Source organism: Trichoderma atroviride, chromosome 1 (genome assembly GCF_020647795.1).
Source record: "Trichoderma atroviride chromosome 1, complete sequence".
In the NCBI taxonomy this organism is placed as follows: Eukaryota; Fungi; Ascomycota; class Sordariomycetes; order Hypocreales; family Hypocreaceae; genus Trichoderma; species Trichoderma atroviride.
The window spans coordinates 1584039-1605829 of NC_089400.1; the positions used below are offsets into that span (position 1 = coordinate 1584039).

The following is a 21791-nucleotide window of genomic DNA, read 5'->3' on the forward strand; positions in this document are numbered from 1 at the left end:
ACGAAGCCGAATATTATCCATAGTACGTATATACCTGTTTATTGCTATTGGGTGTAATAAGCAGCACGTCAAGGACCAGGGCCTTTTGTTGTTTTGGGTCGCCATCGTCTCAGCACAGGCGCTATGGGGAGCTGGTGACGTGCGTCTTGTGCCCTAACATGGGCTGTCAAGTGATGTAACGCACTTGACGCCTCGGGTCCATCTATTCGACATTGCTGTATACAAGTCGGCATTTCAAACTACAAGTGTCTAACCATGGGAATCCCGGCTTTGACGCATGTAGAAGAGGTGAGGTACACGATTGGATGCTACTAGTAAGAAGCTGCTGTCTGCTTGCGGCCATGTCTGGTTGGCTGCTGCCATAAAATATGTGCGTCAGAACCACCACCAGGCCAAAACCAAAACAAGAACGAACCCACTCCCGGCAAACGGCTCGCCCAATCGTCGAGCCGGCAGCAGCAAGTAGCGCCCGGACAATCGCCCTGGCCCTTCGTATTGGCACCTTGAATAACAGCTGAATCCAAGGCACAGCTAGCCGTCGTCCGTATGACTGCACTGGCATGCAAAGCCCCGTAGTGGCCCCGTCAACAGCCGGATAAACCCCTCCAAAAGCAAAGCCCCCATCGGCAGGTCCCAATTTTGCGCACACCACAGCTTTCGCTTGCTCTCTTTCCCTGCTATTTTTTTGCGACGCAGCGAGTCTCAAGCTTGCTCTGACATCTGCACCAGCCAAAAACACCCCAAGAATCGCTTTCGAGCTCCATCAATTGCCCACCATGTCGGAGACAAAGGAAGTCGGTATGTACTCTGAAGCTCATTGTGCGCACTGTATTCATGTGCTATGCCATGCAATTAAGCTCCCCGCCCTCTTTTTGGGTACCCCGCCAAGCCGAGCAGCAAGCTCTCACTCGCCTCATATGCCATCATCATAGCTGTCGCACACGACCACAGCCTCCAAGCCCCATCGCAGCCTACACGGTGAATCGAGACTAACGATGTGGCATAGACTACTCCCTCAACAACCCGGATACTCTCACCAAGTACAAGACCGCGGCCCAGATCTCCGAAAAGGTCCTGGCCGCTGTGTCTGAGCTCTGCGTGCCCGGCGCAAAGATTGTCGATATCTGCCAGCAGGGTGACAAGCTGCTCGAAGAGGAGCTTGCCAAGGTCTACCGTGGAAAGAAGATTGTCAAGGGTGAGTATCATGCGTATTCTCGGCTTAACCTCTGTTCTGCGGCAAGATGGCTGATGACGTACAAAAGGTTTCTCTCACCCGACCACTGTTTCCCCTTCGTCTTACGTGACCCCCTACACTCCCCTCACCACTGATGAGAGCGAGGCTTCAATCGAGATCAAGGAGGGCGAGGCCATCAAGATCCAGCTCGGAGCTCAGATTGACGGATTTGGTTCCATTGTCTGCAACACTGTCCTCGCCACCTCCAAGGACAAGGCTGCTGAGCCTGTTACCGGACGCGACGCTGACCTGATCCTCGCCACCCACTACGCTAATGAGCTTCTCCTCCGCTTGATGATCCCCCCCGGGTCTTCTCGCCCAGGGTACCGACGAAGAGAAGGCCAAGGCCGCCTCCCAGAAGGCCCCCACCCAGTCCAAGATCAGCAGCCTGTTGGAGAAGGTGTGCGAAGCCTACGACACCAAGCTGGTCGAGAGCACCACTTCTTGGCTGTTTGCCCGCAACGAGATTGAAGGAGCCAAGAAGATTGTTGTTGCCCCCGCCGAGGGAACCAAGGGCGAGGGTGTCCCCGAAGTGGGCGAGGTCTGGGGCGTCGAGACCGGTGTGAGCTTGGGCTCTGGAAAGGTCAAGACCTTGGACCACCGTGCAACTCTCCACCGCCGAACCACCCAGACTTACCAGCTGAAGCGTCCCACCTCCCGAAAGATTCTTTCCGAAGTCGTCAAGAAGTTTGGCACCTTCCCCTTCAGCTTGAGACAGTTGGAAGACGAGCGTGATGCCAAGTCTGGCGTTGTCGAGTGTGTGCGAAACAACGTTTTCCGCCAGTACGAGATGGTTGGTGACAAGGACAACTCCCCCGTCGCCAGACTCCTTACAACCTTTGGTAAGTTTTGCTGTCGCTGTGTAAAAACACGCGAGTCTCTAGATGCAGATGAGCTAACCTGTGAGCACGCCAGCCATCACCAAGAACGGCATCACCAAGCTGGGTGGCCCCCCCTGAGCTCGATCTGAGCAAGTACCAGACTGACAAGAAGATCACGGACGAGGAAATTCTGAAAATCCTCGAGCAGCCCCTGGCCAGGAATACCGGAAAGAAGAAGCCCAAGAACAAGAAGAAGAAGGCTGATGGAACTGCCGAGGAGGCTGATGCGGAGTAAAGCATCGAAAACAAAGAGTTTTTTGTAAAGGGCCGCCCGGAAGTGGGATTCCGCCTGGTTGATATATAGGCAGAATATCCACTCGACAAGAAAAAACAAAGAAAAGAGAAACGAAATATTGGCTTCGCGATTTGTGAAAGCCCAGGCGCCGATTTTCTGCAAGTGCAACCTGTCCAGTGATGAGAGAGCTTACGAATTTAGTGAAGCGAGGCAGTATAACCGGCATCAGACAACAAACTCATTTCAAGGCAAACTTTTGCTGCTACTGGTTTGCTACGTGTATTTCAACTTGGACACAGAGAGATACGAGAGGACGATGACGGCGGTTGTTTAGAGGTGAAGGCAGTGTAACAGGAAGTGACGTTATCTTGCCAAGAAGATGAGAAAGAAATGAGGAAAAAAAAAGATAAGATAGAGGAAATATGCAAAGGGGCAACATGGAGATTAATTATGAAAGCAGCGCGGAGTATGGGTTTGTTTCCCATAGGTTCGCCTCGATATGAAGCGATATGATTGGGCATGATTGCTGCTCATCATCGTTCAAGAGCCGAGCGGGGACAAAGGCCATGGCAGGACTCGAACACCAAGGAAGCCAACCAGGCCGTCTTTACTCGTCATACAGAGGCAACAGGCGAGGCTGGCGGCAGTGGATGCCTACCTAGTAAGCAGGGGGAAAATATCGCAATAATGGCTCACGCGTAGCAGATGCCCTCATGTAACTAATGCAGGTATGCCCAGGCTCGGACCCGGACCCGTGACTCGAGATGGTGTATCTGAGTGGTCCAGGGAGCCTCAACATGGGTAAAAGGAACAGAGGGCGAAATGGAGAGGACAAGCAGAGGGCGGAAAAAATAGATGGCGAAAAGACGTAGACGAGGGAGCCGTAGAAGATACGAGAATAGGTAGGATAGAATGACGAGATCAAAGAGGCGTTGCCGTTAGTATCAGCAGAGCATGAGTCTACCTAGACAAGCTGAAAGGAGGCAGTTACAAGCATCAAAAGCCATTCGATGTGCCGAGGCAGCCCAGACCGCCTCTGCCTCACTGCAAATCCATCCAATGCGTGCAAGCATCCCAACTGCGAAGCGATAAAATTTTTTTCCTCGAGTTTGCCTGCTGGCCCTACGGCGGAACTCTGAATCCGTGGTGGAGGGAAAGTGTTGAACCTTGGACGTGCCACTGGGTCGCCCCCCCTTGTCCAACAGCCTGGCCGCCTCCTCCGAAACTCATCCAGAACCTGCACCCACAGCCAGCCCTTGCCTCATCCCAAGCCACGCGCGTCCAGCCGGCGGAAAAGAGAGAAAAAGCGAGCATCGAGCCTGGATAGTTGATGCCGCCGTTGCTGCAGTGAGAAGTACAGTTTTGTTTCCCGCGCGCTTTTCGCCGCCCACAGTTTGCCAGACTCCCGCGGCTGACCCGTTGCTGTTCCCCTAGACTTCTCGAGAGTGAGCGTTGCCCGTCCCGCGGCCAGGGCTGGGGGCAACCAGCAACTCGACTCGCCAGGCCCAACATCATGATTTCCTCCAACACGAGGGCGTCGCGGTCGCGCTTCTCCAGCCCGTCGCGGTCGCTGGAGGCCAAGAGCTCTGCCGCCAATGATGGATCCAAAACGTTTATGCAGCGATGGCTGGAGCCGTCCGTCCAGAGCAAGGCCAGCTTCGAGGAGGCGGGATTGATGAGATACGGCGTCCTCGAGACCATGGCGCCGCTGGGGACGCTGCCCAAGCCCAAGAAGACGGGCGGCGAGGCTGGGCCGGGACATCAGCCGGTTCGCAAAATCATCCTCAGGCCATCCGGATCGTCGCATGCCGCAAACCACCAGGACGATCAGGCGGCGCATAGGACCAGACCGAGGGCCTCGTCTCCCCCCGCTCCCTCCACGCCGCCGCCTCCCGCGTCAGCGCCATCGCACAGGAGGGGACAGGCCGCCAAGGATGCTGAGGATGAGGAGTACGACCCCAAGGGAGCTGCGCGTCGGCGTCCATCGCGGCGCGTGTCGCTACCTGCCAAGCAGGCACGGCAGAACGCCAGCTCCAGCGCCAGCGCCAGCACCAGCGAGGGCAAGACTGTCACGACTGTTGTGATTTCTCCGCCAAAGCCTAAGCCAGTGGCGACTACTCCGAAGCGCGTGCATCGGCGGGAGCCTGACGACGCAGAGTTTGCAGACAAGGTCGTCGAGGCGGCCGTTGATGAAGCGCTCATGCACTATCGTTATCCTACGGCTTGGGCTCTACGATCACTCTACGATGAACGAAGCGGCGACTCTGAGTTTGTGGCCATGATTGAGGACGTGTTCAAGCAAAGGGCTGATGCCGAGACGATGGATGAATTCGCTCGGCTAATTGAGGTCAAGAAGCGCGAAGGAAAAAGGACGATCAGGGCTGTTACTACTTCGTGCCCCCTTCTACGAACAGCAGATTCACTCCGCACAAGCCCAAGGCTGCTCCGTATGCCCGGCTCCTGCTTCACCACGCCGACGACGACAGCGGCGAGGCGCGAGCGGCCAAGAGAAGCAAGACTTCTCATGCCAACGACACTCCGCGCAGCAAGAAGATGGCCAACGGGAGCAAGGCGCACGGCGACAGCGTGCGAACGCCGTCGCGCAGGCGTAATCGACGGGACTCGGGCTCTAGCGAGTCATCCCTGTCCTCAGCCATGAGCCTCTCGTCGCCAGAGGCAAGCGTCCACAGCCTCAGCCCCAGCCTCCAGCACACCGCTGCAAAAGCAGCCAAATCAAACAAAGCTGCGCACGACCAGTCTGCCAGTGGTGGCCGAGGCAGCGGTGGTGGTGCCACGGTCGCTGACACTGTGATTGCTGCTGCGTCGACTACGGGGGACCGGTCCCAGTCGTCCCATGATGCGCCAAAATCTCGGCCAATCACCAGCGCCCGCCGCAAATCTCTCGCCTCCGACAAGCAGCCCGTGTCCAACTCTTCGGAGCCAACTTCTCCCACACATCCGAGCCGCACCCACGCATCCGCGACCGATGCCAGTATGCCTGGCAGGGTCTCCGGCTCCGAGTTGTTGCTCAGCAAATCCACAGGCAACAACAGCAAGTCGGCTTGTCTCAAGGACGGCGGCCTCGCTGCCAAGGCTCAAATGCCTGCGGATGACGACGACTTGTTTTGGACTCGGCGTCGCGATGCTCAAAGGGCCACCAACGCCTATACTGCACGGGAAAGTTCAGTACGGAATGGCGATGATGAGGAGCGCGAGGTGACTCCTGCGAGGAAGACGAGAAGGTCGCGGCAGTCTTTGGTGGCCCCCGTTAGCACGCGAGCCACGCGATCAGCCAGCAAGAGGCCCAGCAGCAACAATATCGGCGACGATGTCGATATCGCCGTTTCATCACCTTTGGCTTTTTCATTCAATGAAGGCAGTTCAACTGTTGGATCGCGTGCTGTTACGCCAACTGCGCTGCGGCCGACAAAGAAGCCGCGAACGGGTCTTCGCATCAAGTTATCGTGAGTTTCACTCTTGTTTCTCACACGTCACTTTCCCTTTGATTTTCTTTTGTTCCTCTCAACCTTTGCTTCAAGATACCCAATTCCACGCTCTTTGTTTCTTATTCTGTGAAAAGAACATGAAGAGAAAGTGGGATGCATTGAGTAATGCCGTCTGTTGAGAAGCCATGCATACGCGTCATTCATGTTATGAGAGCTTTCCCAACCTGCATGAATGGCAAACCACTTCTCACTTCTTCAACTATCATGCTTCATTGCGAAGGATAACTCTTCATCGCTCTCATCATCATTTCACCATCTTTGAGACCCTTTTCAAACCCACTACTACCAAATCACCTTTACTAAAAAAAATTTCATCACAGGCCAATGAAGAAGAAGGGCGGTACTGCTGCCGGCGTTCCTCGCTCAACCGGCGAGACACCGTCAGCAACAACCAGCAATGGTGCGCCAAGAGATCAGGTATGTGATTTTGTATTTTTCAAGTCTTTTTGTGTTTTTGTGGACAGGAAGAGCCCTCGTTAGGTGATGCAAATCTACGATCTTGTGCTCGACCTTGGCCGTGGGAATCAAACAGTCTCGAAAGAGGCATGGGTTTTCGTCTGCTTTTGCCTGCTGCACGCATCATTTTTTTCTCGCACTGTCGTTCCCTCCCTTGTTTCGGATCAAAAGCCGCTGTATGGTTATCTTGACCTGGGTGCCACAGCAAGGAGGGGGGGCAAGGATCTCCAACCACGCACATTTTAGTGGCTGCGGTTTTGGTCCGCGCACGCTGCCTAGATTTGGGGGATGATGCAACGTGTAATACGACGATGGGGGGGAAACTGTGCTGACAAGTGTGGGCATCCTAGGGCTCCGACAACGATGAATACTGCTCTGCATGTGGTAACACCGGCGATGTCGTCTGCTGTGATGGCTGCCCGCGCTCGTTCCACTTTGAGTGCGTGGACATGGTGCAGTCTGACCATCTACCAGACGAATGGTATTGCAATGAATGCAGCTTCCGGCGCTATCCCTCTCGCGTGCCCGTCTATAAAGGCGTCTTTGCGAGCGCTCTCATCGCTTTGGAGAAGAGCATTCCCCGGGCCTTTAGCCTCCCCAAAAAGACACAGACTCGTTTTGAGGGTGTCAAGGCTGGGGCTGATGGCGACTACGAAGAAGTGACGACTAACAGAACAAAGTAAGTCTTTTCGCTCTGGTTCGCTGCCTAGTCTTAACGTCACTTGACCTCTGGGCTGAGTGCCGCGACTTCAAGCCGCAGCCTCACTTCCTTTTACCCTGTGGACGACTGACACAATCTCTCCTCTTAGGAAGCGTGCTGGCTACGATGAGCTGCCAGACTTCTTTAAACAAAGGGAAGATGGCGAGGCGGTCATCTGCCACGCGTGCCAGAAGCCAGCCACTGAGATTCGAGCAATAATCCCTTGCAACACCTGTCCCTTTCATTGGCACATTGACTGTCTCGATCCACCATTGGCTATGCCACCTGTCCTGAAGACTTGGCGATGCCCAGCACATGTTGATGATGTGTTGGGAGACGTGCCTCCTCTGGCGCCAGCGCATCGCTTCCGTAAACTAAAAGGCGGTCAGGCCATTTCGCCTGTCTTCAGCCGCGGCAACAATAACAACGGCCACATCGAACTTGATTGGGGCGATGAGCCTGAGGAGCCTGAGAAATCAGGCTGGCGCGACCCCGACTCCTTTGGCAAGACGTACAGGCTACAGGCCAAGGGGGGTTGTCCTTGACTTTATCGAGCAGTAAGTACCGGCTCACTTCTCAAACTATACAATGTATTTTTGCCTTGCTAACACTCTGGGGGGTTTTAAGGTTAAGACACCGCGGTGCCGGATATGGCCCTCGCCACGATGAGACGCGATGGATGCCGTATGCAGGCCTACCTACGAGCGACTCAGGCGGTGTGCTTGCTGGCTCTGCTTATGACCGCAAAGTAAACGAGATGCAAGCGTCTCTGAACCTCTTGGGTCTCAAGCAGAGTCGGTCTGAGAACATCGACCAGCTTACAGCTGCACTTTTAGTAAGTACCTACCTCCACAAAGCCCTACCGCACAAGCCTGCACTTTTGCCTGTCTATACTGGTCATATGTCACTAACTCTGTGCAGTTGACTGCCGATGACAATGTCCTGGCTCTTATGGCAAAGGCCAATGCGGACAACATAGCATCTGGTCATCTTGTTCAAGAAGATAAGATGGGTCTCCGTGCTATGCTGGCACAAATGAACGCTATGGGCGATAGGATTCGCCATCTACTAGGCGATGAAGCCCCGCCGCCCACCTCAGTCACCCACAGGACCAACGACAGAGGTTCACCTGTCACCGACACTTCCGACGTGGACACATTTCCAGAAAAGACGGAGCCATTGGCCCCCGTTACCGAACCCACCCCACCCTCCACCGTGGACCACGGAGAGGTTACCATGGAGCTCGATTGATTTTCGAAAGAAACAATGGCGATGCTTCCTTTCCCATTTATCTATGCAGATTTTGCTTTCAGAGAGGGTAGCCGAATTGCGGCATTGATAGACTGTTACGACTGCTTGACTACGACACAATCCCATCGCCCTTTTTTTTTTTTTTTATCTCCTTTTGCAATAGAAGAATTGGAATTTTCCAACTTGCAGACAGCCCCAATGGATCAGTGCTCACGGCTCCAATTGGAGGGAGCTCTCTTTTCACACCATGTTTTCATATCACAATTTTTTTTTTTTCAGTTTATTTCTCTCTGTTTCTAAGGAGAAGCAAAATGAATTTAGGAGTTGGGAGGATATAATTGAACTTTTTTTTCCTTTGCAGAATATATGACTTTTGCTTTTCATTCGGCTGTCTGCAGCAATCGGCTTTGACACTGATATGATTCTGGCACTTGTTTTTTTTTCTTCTTTTTTCCTTTTTCTCTATTTCTCTATACGCGATGTTATCTATTCTTTTGGCATTTGATGCGAGAGCTGGAAGGAAAACAAATGGAACCCGAGACTGCAAATTTATATATCCATGGCGAGCTGGAAAGGTGAATTTTTTCATCCCTAATTACTTTTTCCTCTTCTCGGTATTTTATATGTACTGTGTGACTTGGAGAGAGAGAGAGAGACAGAGAGCAAAAACAAAGGGGATAGCATGCAATTTGCGTGTGCCCTCCTATGAGGGAAATACTAGCTGAAGATGATGGGCTGGGGCTGAAGATCAGAGGAGAGGTGGAGACAAAAAAGTACAATGGGGCTTTTGTGAGAGGAGAAAGGAAGGAGAAGGGAAAGAGAAAGCGAGCGAGCGAGCGAGAGAGAGAAAATGAGATGAGAAATAGTTGCAGACTTCTAGTAATAATGGTATTTGAAGCTGTATCGTACATATATCAAGACCTTGACTGCGTTCCTATCAGTAATGACACGAGTTGTTTGACGACGAAAGGGTACGGTAATCTCCTAGTTTGCCAATATTGTGAACACTGTTAGCGATCTTGTACACCTATAAACCGTGTCATGTAAAAGTGAAAAAAACATTTTACTTCAAATTTCCAATTCAATATAAAAGTCTCACGTCAGTGCCAGAACATTGATTTAGTTTATAGTTCGAGAAAAAAAAGCCCTTTTTATTTGTTTGGTCATAATATACAACTGCTCTTCATTTCAGCCGTCAAGAAACATCTTTCTCATCTTTGAGCCACCGCCACCATAGAAAAGATGTAGAAAGAAGAGAAAAAAATAAGACAAGCAAAAAAATAAAATCATCTCAAACCCCTCATATCACAATCTTCTTTTTAACAAAAAAACTCAAATCACCTTTCCATTCACATACCGTGAATCAATGGTTTTGGTTCAAGAATATCCTTCTTGCTATCTCAATCTATCGCCGCTTTTTTTTGCTTTTCGCTCTCTTCATCCAACCTTATTCGAACAAGACATTATAAACAAGTCCTATCAAGCTAGAAAAAAAAAAGGAAATAAAGCATAAAAGTCTGAAAGTGAACAACAACCTCCAGCTTTTGGTCTTAAAAGGGGGGTGAAGAGAAAGAGAAAGGTCATTCGTTGAATCTCGTCAAAAGTTAAAAAGACAGAACCGTCGCGTGATTGCTATAACCGAAAGAAACGAAATAAGAAAGAAAGGGGGAGGACGAAAAAAAGGGCAAAGAAACGAAAAATATAATCACATTAGACATCGGGGAAAAAAATCGAATAATTTGACAGTGCTTTCCGCAAATTTTGAATCCGATATTTTCCTTTTCCAGCATAAATAGTCGATCCATAACCGTGACCGTCCAAACATGATTCTTGAAAGAAAGAACACAATAATGTATATGCCTCTGTCTGTCTCTTTATACGCTGCGGCTTGAGAGTGGGAGACCAGCCCAGCACACGCTGCTATTAGGTCTAAACAGAGGAATGATTCATAGTGGCTGTAATGAGAAATCCTCGACGTAGAAACATTAGCCCCTGCATCCTTGGCCAGCATTTTGCCCAGACCAGAGCCCGCTGGAGGCGAGCACTATTTGCCTAGGGCCTCTATATCAAATTTCAAATTTTTTTACCAAACTCCGCGCGCGGCAGATGAAAAAAAGAAATCGTGCCTTAGCTGACCGGCCAGCTGCAATACAAAGGCATATGCACATTGGTTGTAGACTTGGAGTCGTACAACGCCGCCATGAGTTTGTCAGTCAAAGAAAGTCTACTTTCTCTGGGAAGTGAGGTACGTTAGTAATTATTACGGCCTTGGCGGTTGTTGGAAGATGAGGGACGTACGCGACCGCGTCTACCGTTAGCTTGCTCTTGTGGCATATAGCCCATGTTGTTGGGCGCACCTCCCATGTTTCCACCATAGCCATATCCACCAGCCATACCAAAGCCGGGGGGCGGGGCGTAAGGCGGATGGCCACCAGCTGGAGGCTGCATCGGGCTGCCATTGGGCATATTCTGCTGGCGATACTGATCCATCGGCTGACCAGCGCTGCCGTAGCCGCCAAATCCAGGCTGCATCGGAGGGTATGGGTAGTTCATCTGCGGATTTCCTCGATTCATCATGCCCTGCTGATACTGCAGCTGTGGCATATTCATCGCGGGAGGCATAGGGCCGTTTTGACCATTGTACATCATGCCTGGGTTGAAGGCAGGAAAAGGGGGGGCTCCAGCATCGACATTGTCACCCCTCTGCTGATTCTCAAAACTGGGAGTTCCAGAGTTGGCGTTGTAGAAAGCCTTGTTAGACTGGCCACCTTGCTGGCCATGCTGGCCGTTGGTCTGTCGCGAGGTCGGTCTCTGTCGTTGTTCTGCGTGGGTACTGGTCTCACGATTTGACCCGGCAGTTCGGGTGGCAAGGCCGACCTCGTCCATGAGTCGCTTGTAACCCTGGTTTGGCTGTGCCTTGATCCTGACCAGGACGTTCTTGACATTTTCCGTGACCTCAAGTCGCATACCTTCCTCGAAGAATGGCGTCGTAAGAACCTTGAAGATGAAAGTAGATCCACAAGCTTGGTCGCTTAGGATAGCCTCCAGAACCTGATCGTTTGGAGAGATGAAGAGACGCTTCAAGATGTTATCGCGGGCCTCGACCTCATTCTTCTGGTTAATCACTTTAAGCACTGTGAGATAGGCCACCTTGTGGGTGCACAGGGGCACCAGGTAGGGAATCAGGCGCGGCGAGAGAACGTGCCGGCGGTTGGGGAAAGTGCAGGTATCCAACAGCCAGGTCAACAGCAACGCTCCGTTTGCATTGGTGGCAAGCTGAACGCTGTGCAGGGCAATGGCGGCAGCCAGCATTCGCTGCTGGTCCTTTGTCGAATGGTGGCTCTCCAGGCAGGCCCTCATGGCTCGAGCACCATAGCGGCCTTGTGCAATCTCCCACATTTGGCTAAGCATCGTCTCGAAGATGAAGTCATTGTAAGGGGCGCCAAACTTGAGGCATCCTTGCAAGACGTAGTTGCCATACTGATCCAGGAAGAGTGGGACAGTGTAGGGCCGAAGGTGCTCTACAATCAGGGACAATTGACTGGGTGTCTTGCACACATCAATGATCTTCTGGGCGGCCCAAGTTCCGTTCTTGTGAATGCCAATCTCAGCTAGATGTGGCGCAATCTCAGCAAGCATGGCATCTCTCAGCTGATCGGAGCAGTGGTCGAATAGCTTCTGGACGACGGTATTGCCAAGATAATCAGACGCAAGCTCGGCAATCTCAGGGAGCATATCCACAGCAATGTTTTCAATCTCCGCCTGGGAAAGCATCTGGTTATCGATACGCTTGCGGATGTCTCTCAGCTTGGGGGCGTCGTGAACCCTTGTGTGAGTGGGTTCGCGAACTGGGGGGATATCCGCCAAAAAGGCGCTGAACTGTACTGCAGACTGCAGGCTGTTGGAAATCCGAGCCTTGTCTTCTTCATTTGCGCCGAATTCTCCCACGATGTCGAGAATATCCGTAGTCATTTCGCGCAGAGGTGGCAACGTTGGCGTGGCGCTGTTGAGGGCCCCAGCAGCAGCCGACGAGCTTTCGCCAGCTCTAGTGGCAGAAGCCCCCTTGTTTGCCTCTTGAGCTTTGCCAAAGGGATCAGGGCTGGGAGATGGGAATGCTCCATCATGCCCCGGAGTGTTGGAGGCAGAGGGAGGCTTGGCAAAGTTGATTCGGATAGGTCCAGCGCCAGGGAAGATTTCCTTACCATTCATGCTAGCCTTGGCAGAAACTGCACTCTCCACCCTCTCAAAATTGACAAATCCGCAGTTCTTATGTGTAAGGACGCGAGCGGATAGGATCGGTCCGTGAGACTTGAACATTTCGACGAGGGTAGAGGTGGTGGTGGAGGTGGGAATGCCGCCAAGCCAAAGAGCACTGGTTGGGCCATCAAGATTTTGTTCTTCGGGGTTGAGATGGCCCGCATTGGTGCTGTTGGATCGTCCCAGATTCATGCCAGCAACTGCCTGGGAGATGTCATCGTACTCTTTCTCTTCCTGCAGGCGAATCTCGGCTTGGGGGATAGAGCCAGTGGCATTGCTGTTGCCGTAAGATCCCACTAAGCGGCTTCCCGGCGTGTCCAGCACACCCGCGGTACGAGCACGCGGTCTCGTGGTCTGATTTGCGTAGGCCCGGACTGCCATGTTGTGGTTGTGGATGGCCGCCTGAGTGGCAGCGAGTTGATCCTGCAGCGCTGCATACTGACTATCCATTGGGAGATCGGCGTCATAGTCGTCTTCCTCGTCAGCGTACTTGTCCTTGTTGTTGACAGAGTAGGAACGGAAGCGACTGGCGTGCCGAGTCATGTCGAAGTTGGATATGTAGGTAGGAGTAGCAAGTTGAGCTCTTTGGGGTTGAGGAGTTTCAGCAAGTCCAAGGTAGTCCAGAGTTCTCATATGGACATCAGACTCTCCGCCTCCTTCTCTGGAAAACTGAGACTGAGCCGGCGAACTGGGGCCGTTGGAGCCGACGCTTGCGATGCTGGCCAGGGTAGAAGCTCGTTCGCGGCCTATGCCCGACGGGTTCCAGCTGCTGAAGATTGAGGGACCAAAAGGCGAGGCAGAAGTCGGCAGGTTGGCGTAAGGGCTACGCTGTGGCATAGACCCAGCACGAAGCCTGGACAAGAGGGTCGAGGTACCGTTGTTGCTACCGTTGTTGGAGTTGTCCGGCTGTTCAATGCTGGGAGATGGCGATTTGTTGAACGGGCTCTGGGATGGCGTAACGCGAGCAGATTTGTTGGCAGGAACTCCAGGTATGGCTAGCAGGCCGTTACCGATGCCACCAGGAAATCGAGAGGGCACAGTACCCGCTCGAGCACGCCTGGTGGGAGGCAAGCTCTCAGGTGTGGGCAGCTGAGCAAAGTTTGGAAAGCCGTCGGTGGGCGACTCGGGGATATTTTCTCGGAGAGGAGTCGAATTCCCACTTGTCGGTGGCCCGCCCCATGGATTGAGAGGCAAGCCAGGGACGCCTTCTTGAGCCTGGATCTCGCGAGCCCTGAACATTAATGATGATTGTTAGCAGCTGGCCGAAAGAGAGTTGCAGCGGAAGTTTGTCTTGAGAGCCTAAACAGAAAAACGCTCTGTGTTGCTTCTCGTGGCGTGTTTTGGGGGGTGGAGGAGAGGCGGAGCTATGGTTGTGCCACGAACCTTTTCGAAAACAGCCGGCTGGAGCCCGCCATCTCGTGCGACGGAGAGCCAGTCCCGGATCGCGTGTTGCTGGATATAATGCTGCTCGAATTCATACTTCCGGGGAGCCCAAAGACCGACCTCGCGGTGGTCGACAAGGGATCGATTGGAGAGTTTGTGGCGGAGGGAGAGTTGGAGCGGTTTTGGCTGGCAGAGTGCGAGGAATAGCCGAGTGCCAAATGGTCGGATCTGGAAGCTGACATTATCGATTATCCAGGTGGCCGCATGGGAATACGGCGCTACAAATTAAATTTTTTTTTCTGTATTTCTTTTTTTTTCTTTTTTTCGCCTTTGATTCTGTCTGCTTTTCTAGAATGCACTAGGAAATATTATTCTCTCGGGGGAGGAAAACGCCTCTCGTCTAGAATGGATGCGATGAACGGAGAGCTGGTGGATGCTCGTCGAAGCTTGGTCTCTAGAGAAAAAGCCAATCGGTCAAGGGAAAAAAAAAAATAAAAGAGGCCAGGATGACGTGGTGGTTCCGCTGAGCAAACGAGCCAAGGGCAATGACGATGCAGTACGCAGAGAGAAGATGGACGAAGAAGGAGAATAAAAGAAAAAGGGAGTGCAGGCCGGGCAAATGGCAAGAGAAGAAGAGGAAAAAGAAGATCCAGTAGCCTGTATTACAAGATGATGTTGCGAGAAAAACCGGACTAACACCTCTGTTGAGCGTCGAGAAACGGGGAGTGGAGGCACACGCACACGCACACAGGCACAGAGGATTTGGACATGGACTCCGCTGGCTCGTGTGCGGAAAGTCGGCGTCCCAGGTCCCAGGATGACGCCCTTTAGCGAGGAATTGCCGCCGCAGCTGCGTTGCCCGGATGGCGCTGAGGAGCAGGCTGGAACGAGGGGCTGGTGAAGACGAGGTCGCGATCAATATACAGGCCCGTCACTTGGCATTGGGGGTGCAGGAGGGAAAAAGACGCCGAGCCGAGCCACGGGGCCTGGCAACAAGAAGCTGCCAAACGTCGACGTCGGCGGTCGCTCTCGGGACGTCTGGCGGTTGCGCTGCGTCGAGAGGTCCCGGCGGTACCTGCTGGCCTCGTCACTGCCTCCGCCGCACAGCTGCCCTGCGATGTGGCCTGGTACTTTGCGGGGTGGTACCGGGACGAATGCTGGGGCGCCGTCAGATACGGCTTGGTACGTGAATATTTGGCGAGTTGGTGCGGCACTACCCGCTGCCCAGGGTGCGGATACCGGCAACAGTCACATCAACGATACACCGCCTGAGCAGATTTGCCTATGCGAGCAGATTTGACGGGGAAAAGAACCTGGAAGCTTGCAAAAGAAGAGACCACCTTGCAAGTCCTGCTGGGGCTTGTTTGCCTTTGTGGCGTAATCGGCTGTTATTGTTCTCAACTGCTCATACCAGCTGCAACAGCCACGATTGCCTACCACTGCAATAGGTATCAATTGCTCAGCACACACCTACCTTTGGTACTAAAACATCTCCAAGCACCTCTGCCTTGTGTGCGCGTGCCATGCCCCTGAGATGTTGCCGCTTCAAGTCTAGTCCGCGGCGGCAGCACTGCTGCTCTGGCTGTGACAAGAGATCAGCCCAAAAGGCCGCCACTCCCAACGCCATCTTGAAACGCGGGAGCCAGCACTCAAGGAGCCACTGCTAAATGGGCACAGCACACAACGCTGGGCTTGGGTAGGCATAGCCCTCCATGCACCATGCACGTAGGGAGCAGATGATGGATGGCATTCCAAAACAGACCAATGGCTGTGCTTCCCCCCTTTTTACTCAGCTTTCTCTTCTTTTCCGTTCTATACTGTCAATCGTCTTTGTCCTCCCTTCTTCCTTATTTGCCCGTGGACTTTGTGTTTCCTCCCGGTACTTCCAGGCCAGCCTGCTTTAGCACCACTGCCTCCAAGCCTAGGGGGGGGGGGGGGCCCAGGTCTTCGCATCTCGGATTTCGTGGCTCGCTCGCTTCACTCCGCACTGATCAGCGTCTGACAGGCCTTCCCCGGCCTTGGTTTAAGCTCAATCCTCCCAACACACAGCGCTTGGATGTTTTACATACAGACGACAGTGATGGAGGCTACCTAAGCCGTAGAAATGATATCCATGCATGTCCCTTCAATTGTTCTCGACGCTGACAGCGCCAAATACATGTACCTACCTATGTCCCATACGCCAACGCCTAGGCTGTTGCGAGTAATGAAAATCGCCTCCAGTCCGTCCCCTACGCCTGTGATGCGATCCGCACTTCCCGTCCCAGCAGCCACAAGTTTAGGGCAACTTCTTTGCCCATTTTATTCCCTCTTGTTGGACTCCATATATACCGATATGCCGTCGAAGCTCACCTGCCGCTGCCGCTGCCCGCCGAGGGGCCACATAGTTGTTTGAATAATGGAATCGGAACCCGATATACAATAATACCTCAAAAAGCTGGAACTTTATTAATAAGCCACATTGGCTGATAATTGTCATCAGGCGAGCAGTTGCAGTTCAGCTACTCCATACAGCTGCCAAGGTACTAGACGTCTCATGTCTTTTGCCCTGCAGTGGCATCCAGTAGTTTACATGCAATCGCAGCTGCAAGGGACACACGCCACCAGAGCACCGACTAACACGATATGTAGTCTATAAATATCTGCTCTAATATCTAAAAGTATATTAGGAGATCGTAAACTCGCAAACGGCCAACGCAGCATTTTCTCGCTCCTCTCCCCTCTTCCATCGTGTTCTGCCGTCCTGCCCCTCTTCGCGCGTGGAACTGATAGTCTCCCGCCAAGGAACAGAAAAAAATGGAAACCCTGAAAGCTAGACACTGACGGGCCATCTTTGCCATCCGGGCCAAATATGCCCGGAGCCCGATTGAGCCGCAAAAGTGTCCCGAATTGTTGCTTTGTATGCCAAGTTCTGCGCAACCTCCCATGGCCCCATCATCATATGTTTATAAACATGTGTCCAGATGATGGATGTTGGTCGTTTTAACTCGCCCTTACCACCGAGAAAGGAAAAAAAAAAGGCAAAAAAGGGGTGTAAAGATGCTTTTTCCAAGGCTCCATCTCTGACCAACGCTCTCTCCCTTGATTCCCACATCTCCTGTTTCTCCATGTAACCCCATCTCTCTCTTCGTCCACACTTCTGCCGCCCATCTCGCCAATCACAATATTCTACATTGTCACCGAGGGGCAATCTATCAGAATGTTGAACAGAAGCACCTCTGAAACACACTGGGATTGGTCTTCTTTCCTGGTAGCTCCTAGCTACTAATAATAGCAGCTTCGTGGAGTACGACTATAGGTCGTCACTTGGCCATTTGCCAAACCAATTGAAGTGTGACAGTACAATTAAAATTGATATCTCATTACAACAACGGTTTATTCGTTCTATATCGTATAAATCTACATCTAAAAAGCATGGAGCCGTGGTAGCCACCCCCCATCGTGTAAACTCGTTTAGGAAGTAACTATTCCTCGAGACTCGTCTTTCTATCCAAGTCCCAAGAAACCCCGTAGGTCTCGTCTCTTGATTAAATCATGCAGATATCTTTGAAAAAGGGGGGAGCCGTGCTAACTCGCGCGCACGCAGGCAAGCACAAAGCAAGAAAATTGTAGAGTAAATGTCAAACCAAGAAAAAAACGCCAAAGCACCAGAAAAATGATTCAAAGGTCATGAGGAGTCGGCCACTGCTCTGCCAGAATGGCGCTGCAAGGGGGATAATACAGAGGCCACCAACATATAGACTCAGACAACACCCATCTCTCTTCCTTATTTTTTGTGTGTTCTCCAAGCTCGCTCAATAGACATTATCACTTTTATTTCGCACCCCTCTTGAATGCCAAGAGGTCTGCCAAGCTTGACAGGGGAGAGCCGTGCTGCAAGAAGTCATGAGCTAGCAGCTCATCTGCGGAGGCTCTGCTCTTGACGTCGACACACAAGCAAACTGAAAGGAAGGCCTTGAGTTCTTTGCTGAGCTTCTCGGGCTTCTTGAGACGCGGCGTTCCGTTGGTAGCGATGAGATACAGAGCCTTCAGTGGCTCCTCGTTCAGGTATGGTGGCTCAGACTCAATCATCTCAATCGCCATGATACCCAGAGACCAGATATCAACCTTGGGGCCATACTCCTTCTGCTTAACAACTTCTGGTGCCATCCAGTAGGGCGTTCCCACCATGGTCGCTCTCTTGGACTTGGCCTCGGTCAACTTGGCACAGAAACCGAAATCGGCTGCGCAATTGTTAGCCAAACTATTCCTCTCTGCGTGGCTGAAAAAAGCTTCAAAGAAAGAGACTTACTAATCTTGACATTTCCTCGGGCATCCAACAAGACATTGTCGCTCTTGATGTCTCGGTGGATAATGCTCTGGGCGTGAAGGTGTGCCAAGCCTGCGCAGGTCTAAATCCATGGTCAACATCGTCACCAAATCGCAAAAAGTCCAAAGATGTAAAAACTTACCTCGTGGCAGATGGTGGAAATCTGCTCCTCCGTTATTGAAGGGTTGTTATCAATAACATCAGTCAGGGCACCTCCTTCCATAAACTCCATAACCACCCAAAGCTCAGCGTTGTTGTTTCGGAGGAAAGCATCGAGGAAGTTGACAATGTTCTTGTGACGGTTATCCTTCATGACCATGATCTCGTTTACAATCAGCTCCTTTCTGGGCTGGTGAGCGAGGTCCATCTGCTTAATGGCAACTTGTGCCCTGGGTCCTTGTTGACGGAGGAAGTCGCGAGCAATTCCTACAGCAGTGTCTTTGATCTTGGCAACATATACCGAGCCAGAGGCACCCTGTCCGATCTTCTTCTGTTTCGAGTAGGAGAGGTTGGGGTCTTCCTTTGAGACAGCCTCCTTCAACTTGGCCATGACTTCATTCTCTGTCATGGTCGACATGCGCACATCTTGCTTGCGCTCAGCAGGAGTCTGCTTGGGCGGTGCTGGCTCGGCCGGCTTGGGCTCGCTCGGTGCCTGGTTCTGATTGACCTTGGAAACATTGAGCGGCTTGACAGGGGCAGGCATGCGAGCGGCTTGGGGCTGAGCTTGAGGCTGTCTCTGCTGGGTTGCCGCGGCGGGAGCTCGCGAGTTGGGGCTCTCGTTGCGCAGCGGTGCCGGTCCTCTGGGCAGAGGAGCTGAGCCAGACTGCGGAACAACAGGAGGCCGTCCGGCACCTGCGGTTGGTGGTGAAGGTGCCGGCCGTTGAGCCTTCAGAGCACTAATCTGCTGAGGAGGCTTGGGTGCTGGCGGAGCTGCTCTGGACGGGTTGAATCGATCGGCGCCGCCGTATCCACCACCGCCACCAATCTCTTGCTGGGCCATGGGAACCTTGGTCTTGGGAAGAGACGCGTTGTATTCCTCCATCTCTCGTCGCTCTCGCTCCTCCTGCTCGCGCTGCCGTCTTCTCTGCTCGTCTCTTGCGGCATCGGATGCTGACGTGTAGGTTGGCGACGAGTTTTGCATCTGCTGGCCGGGGCCTGGGCGTCTCTGGCCATTGGGGCTGTACTGAGAGTTGCTGCTGCCGGGAGGAGGCGGGCGAGGAGGTGCAACGCCATTGCCGCCGCCGCCGCCCATGCCCATCGGCTTGTTCTGCATGGCTCCTGGGGGCGCATTGGCAAAGGGGTCATCAGACTGCTTGGCAAGATCAGTAGTATAAAAGTCCAAGACTTCGAAAACGGCCTGAGGATTACGTTCATAGTCCTCCTTGGTGATGGCCGAAGAATTGAGCAGCTTGGACCATTCCGGCGGTAAGCCAACAAACTCGCCAGTCTGCGGGTCAAATCCGACGTGGACGGCGTGCGCAAAGTTGGTCGGGTTGCTCACGCCGCCCATGCCAGGGCAAGCGCCGTATATGAAGTCGATCCATTCGTACAGGTCGTCTTCAGACTTGACCTTGATGTGAAGCGCCTTGTTGTTCTGGCCATCATCATCACCAGGGCTGTTGGATGATCCGTCTGCCCTCCGCTTGATCTCGAAGATGGTGCCTGCCGCCTCGACTCTGCCGACGTTGACGACGTCTTTCAGGTGGAGGCTATACGCCACCTTGCCGCCCTCCGTCTTGTGAAAGTCGATGGCCTCCTTGCGGAGAATCAAGTACTTGTTTTTCCAAGGCTGGAATAGGTTCTTATTTTCCTTGATTGAGGCCCATCCCTCCTTTCTGACGGCAACGCCGCCCATACCGTCTGTCATGTTGGTCTGCTGGCGAGCAATGGGCAGAGATATCGTGGAACCGGTATATGTAGAGGTCGCGGTGCTGCGAATTGGGGAGATTGCCATGTTCGCCATGCTGCCTGGGAGATTCGGGTTAGGAGTCAGGTTGAGACGCGGTCTGTTGTCGGGAGGCGGGGGTGCAGGGCCAGGATTCATAAACTGGTTGGCCGAGTAAACACTAAGCGCATGTATGGATCAGCATAAAGTCCGTGGTCGACGAGAGGCGTTGACATTGAGTGGTGGCAGCACCACTGGAGGTTGACGAGGAGAGCGGATAGGGTCAGTGGGAAAAGGGTCAAATTGTATATTATACTTATGAAGGGGGGTGTTTTAACTTGAGTGACAGGGCCCTCCAGGGTCATACCGCCACTCAAGAAGCATACCCATACATAAGCACTTGGCGGTATGGACAATCTGCCGCCAATCCCAGTAATTGGGTCGTCCAAGAGGGGGTGGATGCCTTTTTGCCAACTCCCATCTCGTTGGCCAGCCCCAGGCTGTCCCAGCGCGTTTATGGAGACGTCTCGCCCATGACGATACGGGAGTGATGGGTAGGTATGCTTAGTTGACAACGTACCTATGCTGAGCCATGCTGAATTATGAAAGGAGAAGGGGGGAGTCGGCTGCGGGGATGGCCTGGGTATCGTGTTTTAAGGTGTCCTCTAGGATCTTTCTGTGCCTCAATACAAAGCAGTACGTAAAGTATTAAAATATGAAAACGGAACAAGCCTCTACCCTGTCGGTAGAGCAGACAAGATGATCGAAGATAGATTGGCGAGGAATTAGGCCGCCTCTCTCTCGACAGCGAAGGCGAGCCAACTAAGCACCGCAAATGGCGAGTAACGGAAGAGCGCGAGAAGAGAGAGTGATGGAACCAGACAGCAGACAGAGCGACAGTCGATCGAGCGCACAGGAGAATTGCCCAATGCGCCAACGTTGGTCAAATCCAAGCAGGTCGGTGGGCAGAGGTGGGGATTCTCACGCGTGCAGATGCAGCTGAAGGCTTGTCTGTCTCGTCGGTCAGGGCGTGGTCCAGCTCAGGGCACCCGGAAGGAATGCGGAGGTGCAGGCGAGTCAATTGGCGGTCCTGGGACGGGGAGCGGCGCGAATAGCCCAGCTAACGCAGACGAGCAGTGATCTGAGACGCGAGGCTCGGTCAAAAAACGAAAATAGAAAGGAAAAATATAAAAAAAAGAAGCGAGGCCGCACGGCGAGAGAAGCGAGGATGGGCAGGAAGGAGATTTGAGGCGACGCGAACAGCTGGGGCCGCGCCTTGACTGGTGCAGGTAACTGCCGCCGCTGCGACTCTACAGCGCTGCGCTGCCTGCACAAGCTCCCATCCGCTAGCTCTCAACTGGCTCTAGGTGATGCCGCGGGCGGCTGCGGCTGCTGTGCTAACGTTACGGCAGCTGCTGGAGCCTCTGCATGAAGCAAAGGGGGTCAAGGCGCTGGGCGGCGGTACCTGGCAGTACCACTGGGGCGACGAGGGGGTACGCGCTGGACCGCCCGACGCACCATGGCCGGCGAGGTAGCGCGTCCTCGCCGCAGACGCCTCGCCGCCGTACCTCGCAGTCGCGGGCCATGGAGAAACAGCTGTGTGGGGAAGGCCGCAGACGAGGCCCAGCGCGGAAGGCCACACCCGCTACTGGCCAGCAGAGGTCGACAAGGTCGAGCCCAAAAGGTGGGCGAGG

The 21791-nt window shown here is 53.2% G+C and overlaps 7 protein-coding genes across 9 annotated transcripts; 5 read left to right on the forward strand and 2 right to left on the reverse strand.

Annotated features, from left to right (window-relative positions):
• Positions 1 to 776: 776 nt before the first annotated feature.
• On the forward strand, positions 777 to 1705 carry TrAtP1_000618 (uncharacterized protein; the record flags this gene model as incomplete). Its single annotated transcript, XM_014090642.2, has 3 exons — positions 777 to 798; positions 1007 to 1195; positions 1263 to 1705. The coding sequence occupies 3 exons, from the start codon at positions 777 to 779 to the stop codon at positions 1703 to 1705; spliced, it is 654 nt and encodes a 217-aa protein (XP_013946117.2).
• Positions 1706 to 1968: 263 nt separating this feature from the next.
• Positions 1969 to 2350, forward strand: TrAtP1_000619 (uncharacterized protein; the record flags this gene model as incomplete). Its single annotated transcript, XM_066110655.1, has 2 exons — positions 1969 to 2076; positions 2150 to 2350. 2 exons carry the CDS (start codon positions 1969 to 1971, stop codon positions 2348 to 2350), a joined length of 309 nt encoding a protein of 102 aa, XP_065966727.1.
• Positions 2351 to 4903: 2553 nt separating this feature from the next.
• On the forward strand, positions 4904 to 7557 carry TrAtP1_000620 (uncharacterized protein; the record flags this gene model as incomplete). Its single annotated transcript, XM_066110656.1, has 4 exons — positions 4904 to 5814; positions 6177 to 6273; positions 6663 to 6991; positions 7122 to 7557. The coding sequence occupies 4 exons, from the start codon at positions 4904 to 4906 to the stop codon at positions 7555 to 7557; spliced, it is 1773 nt and encodes a 590-aa protein (XP_065966728.1).
• A 134-nt stretch (positions 7558 to 7691) lies between these two features.
• TrAtP1_000621 (uncharacterized protein) lies at positions 7692 to 8263 on the forward strand (the record flags this gene model as incomplete). Its single annotated transcript, XM_066110657.1, has 2 exons — positions 7692 to 7847; positions 7934 to 8263. 2 exons carry the CDS (start codon positions 7692 to 7694, stop codon positions 8261 to 8263), a joined length of 486 nt encoding a protein of 161 aa, XP_065966729.1.
• Positions 8264 to 9387: 1124 nt separating this feature from the next.
• Positions 9388 to 14939, reverse strand: TrAtP1_000622 (uncharacterized protein). Of its 2 annotated transcripts, XM_066110658.1 has the most exons (3): positions 13904 to 14939; positions 10562 to 13751; positions 9388 to 10496 (listed from the first exon to the last, which is right to left on the reverse strand). In XM_066110658.1, the coding sequence occupies exons 1-3, from the start codon at positions 14143 to 14145 to the stop codon at positions 10488 to 10490; spliced, it is 3441 nt and encodes a 1146-aa protein (XP_065966730.1). In that variant the 5' UTR covers positions 14146 to 14939; the 3' UTR covers positions 9388 to 10487. The 2 variants fall into 2 exon arrangements, with proteins under 2 accessions (XP_065966730.1, XP_013946119.2); XM_014090644.2 differs by having other exon boundaries at positions 9388 to 13751.
• Positions 14940 to 15632: 693 nt separating this feature from the next.
• TrAtP1_013317 (uncharacterized protein) lies at positions 15633 to 16478 on the forward strand. The gene has a single exon (XM_066115864.1). It carries the CDS (start codon positions 15647 to 15649, stop codon positions 16046 to 16048), a length of 402 nt encoding a protein of 133 aa, XP_065966731.1. The 5' UTR covers positions 15633 to 15646; the 3' UTR covers positions 16049 to 16478.
• Positions 16479 to 17247: 769 nt separating this feature from the next.
• Positions 17248 to 21383, reverse strand: TrAtP1_000623 (uncharacterized protein). 2 transcript variants are annotated; one of them, XM_066110659.1, is made up of 4 exons: positions 20678 to 21383; positions 18355 to 20278; positions 18195 to 18294; positions 17248 to 18126 (listed from the first exon to the last, which is right to left on the reverse strand). In XM_066110659.1, exons 1-4 carry the CDS (start codon positions 20689 to 20691, stop codon positions 17717 to 17719), a joined length of 2448 nt encoding a protein of 815 aa, XP_065966732.1. In that variant the 5' UTR covers positions 20692 to 21383; the 3' UTR covers positions 17248 to 17716. The 2 variants fall into 2 exon arrangements, with proteins under 2 accessions (XP_065966732.1, XP_013946525.1); XM_014091050.2 differs by having other exon boundaries at positions 18355 to 21383.
• Between the last annotated feature and the right edge of the window lie 408 nt (positions 21384 to 21791).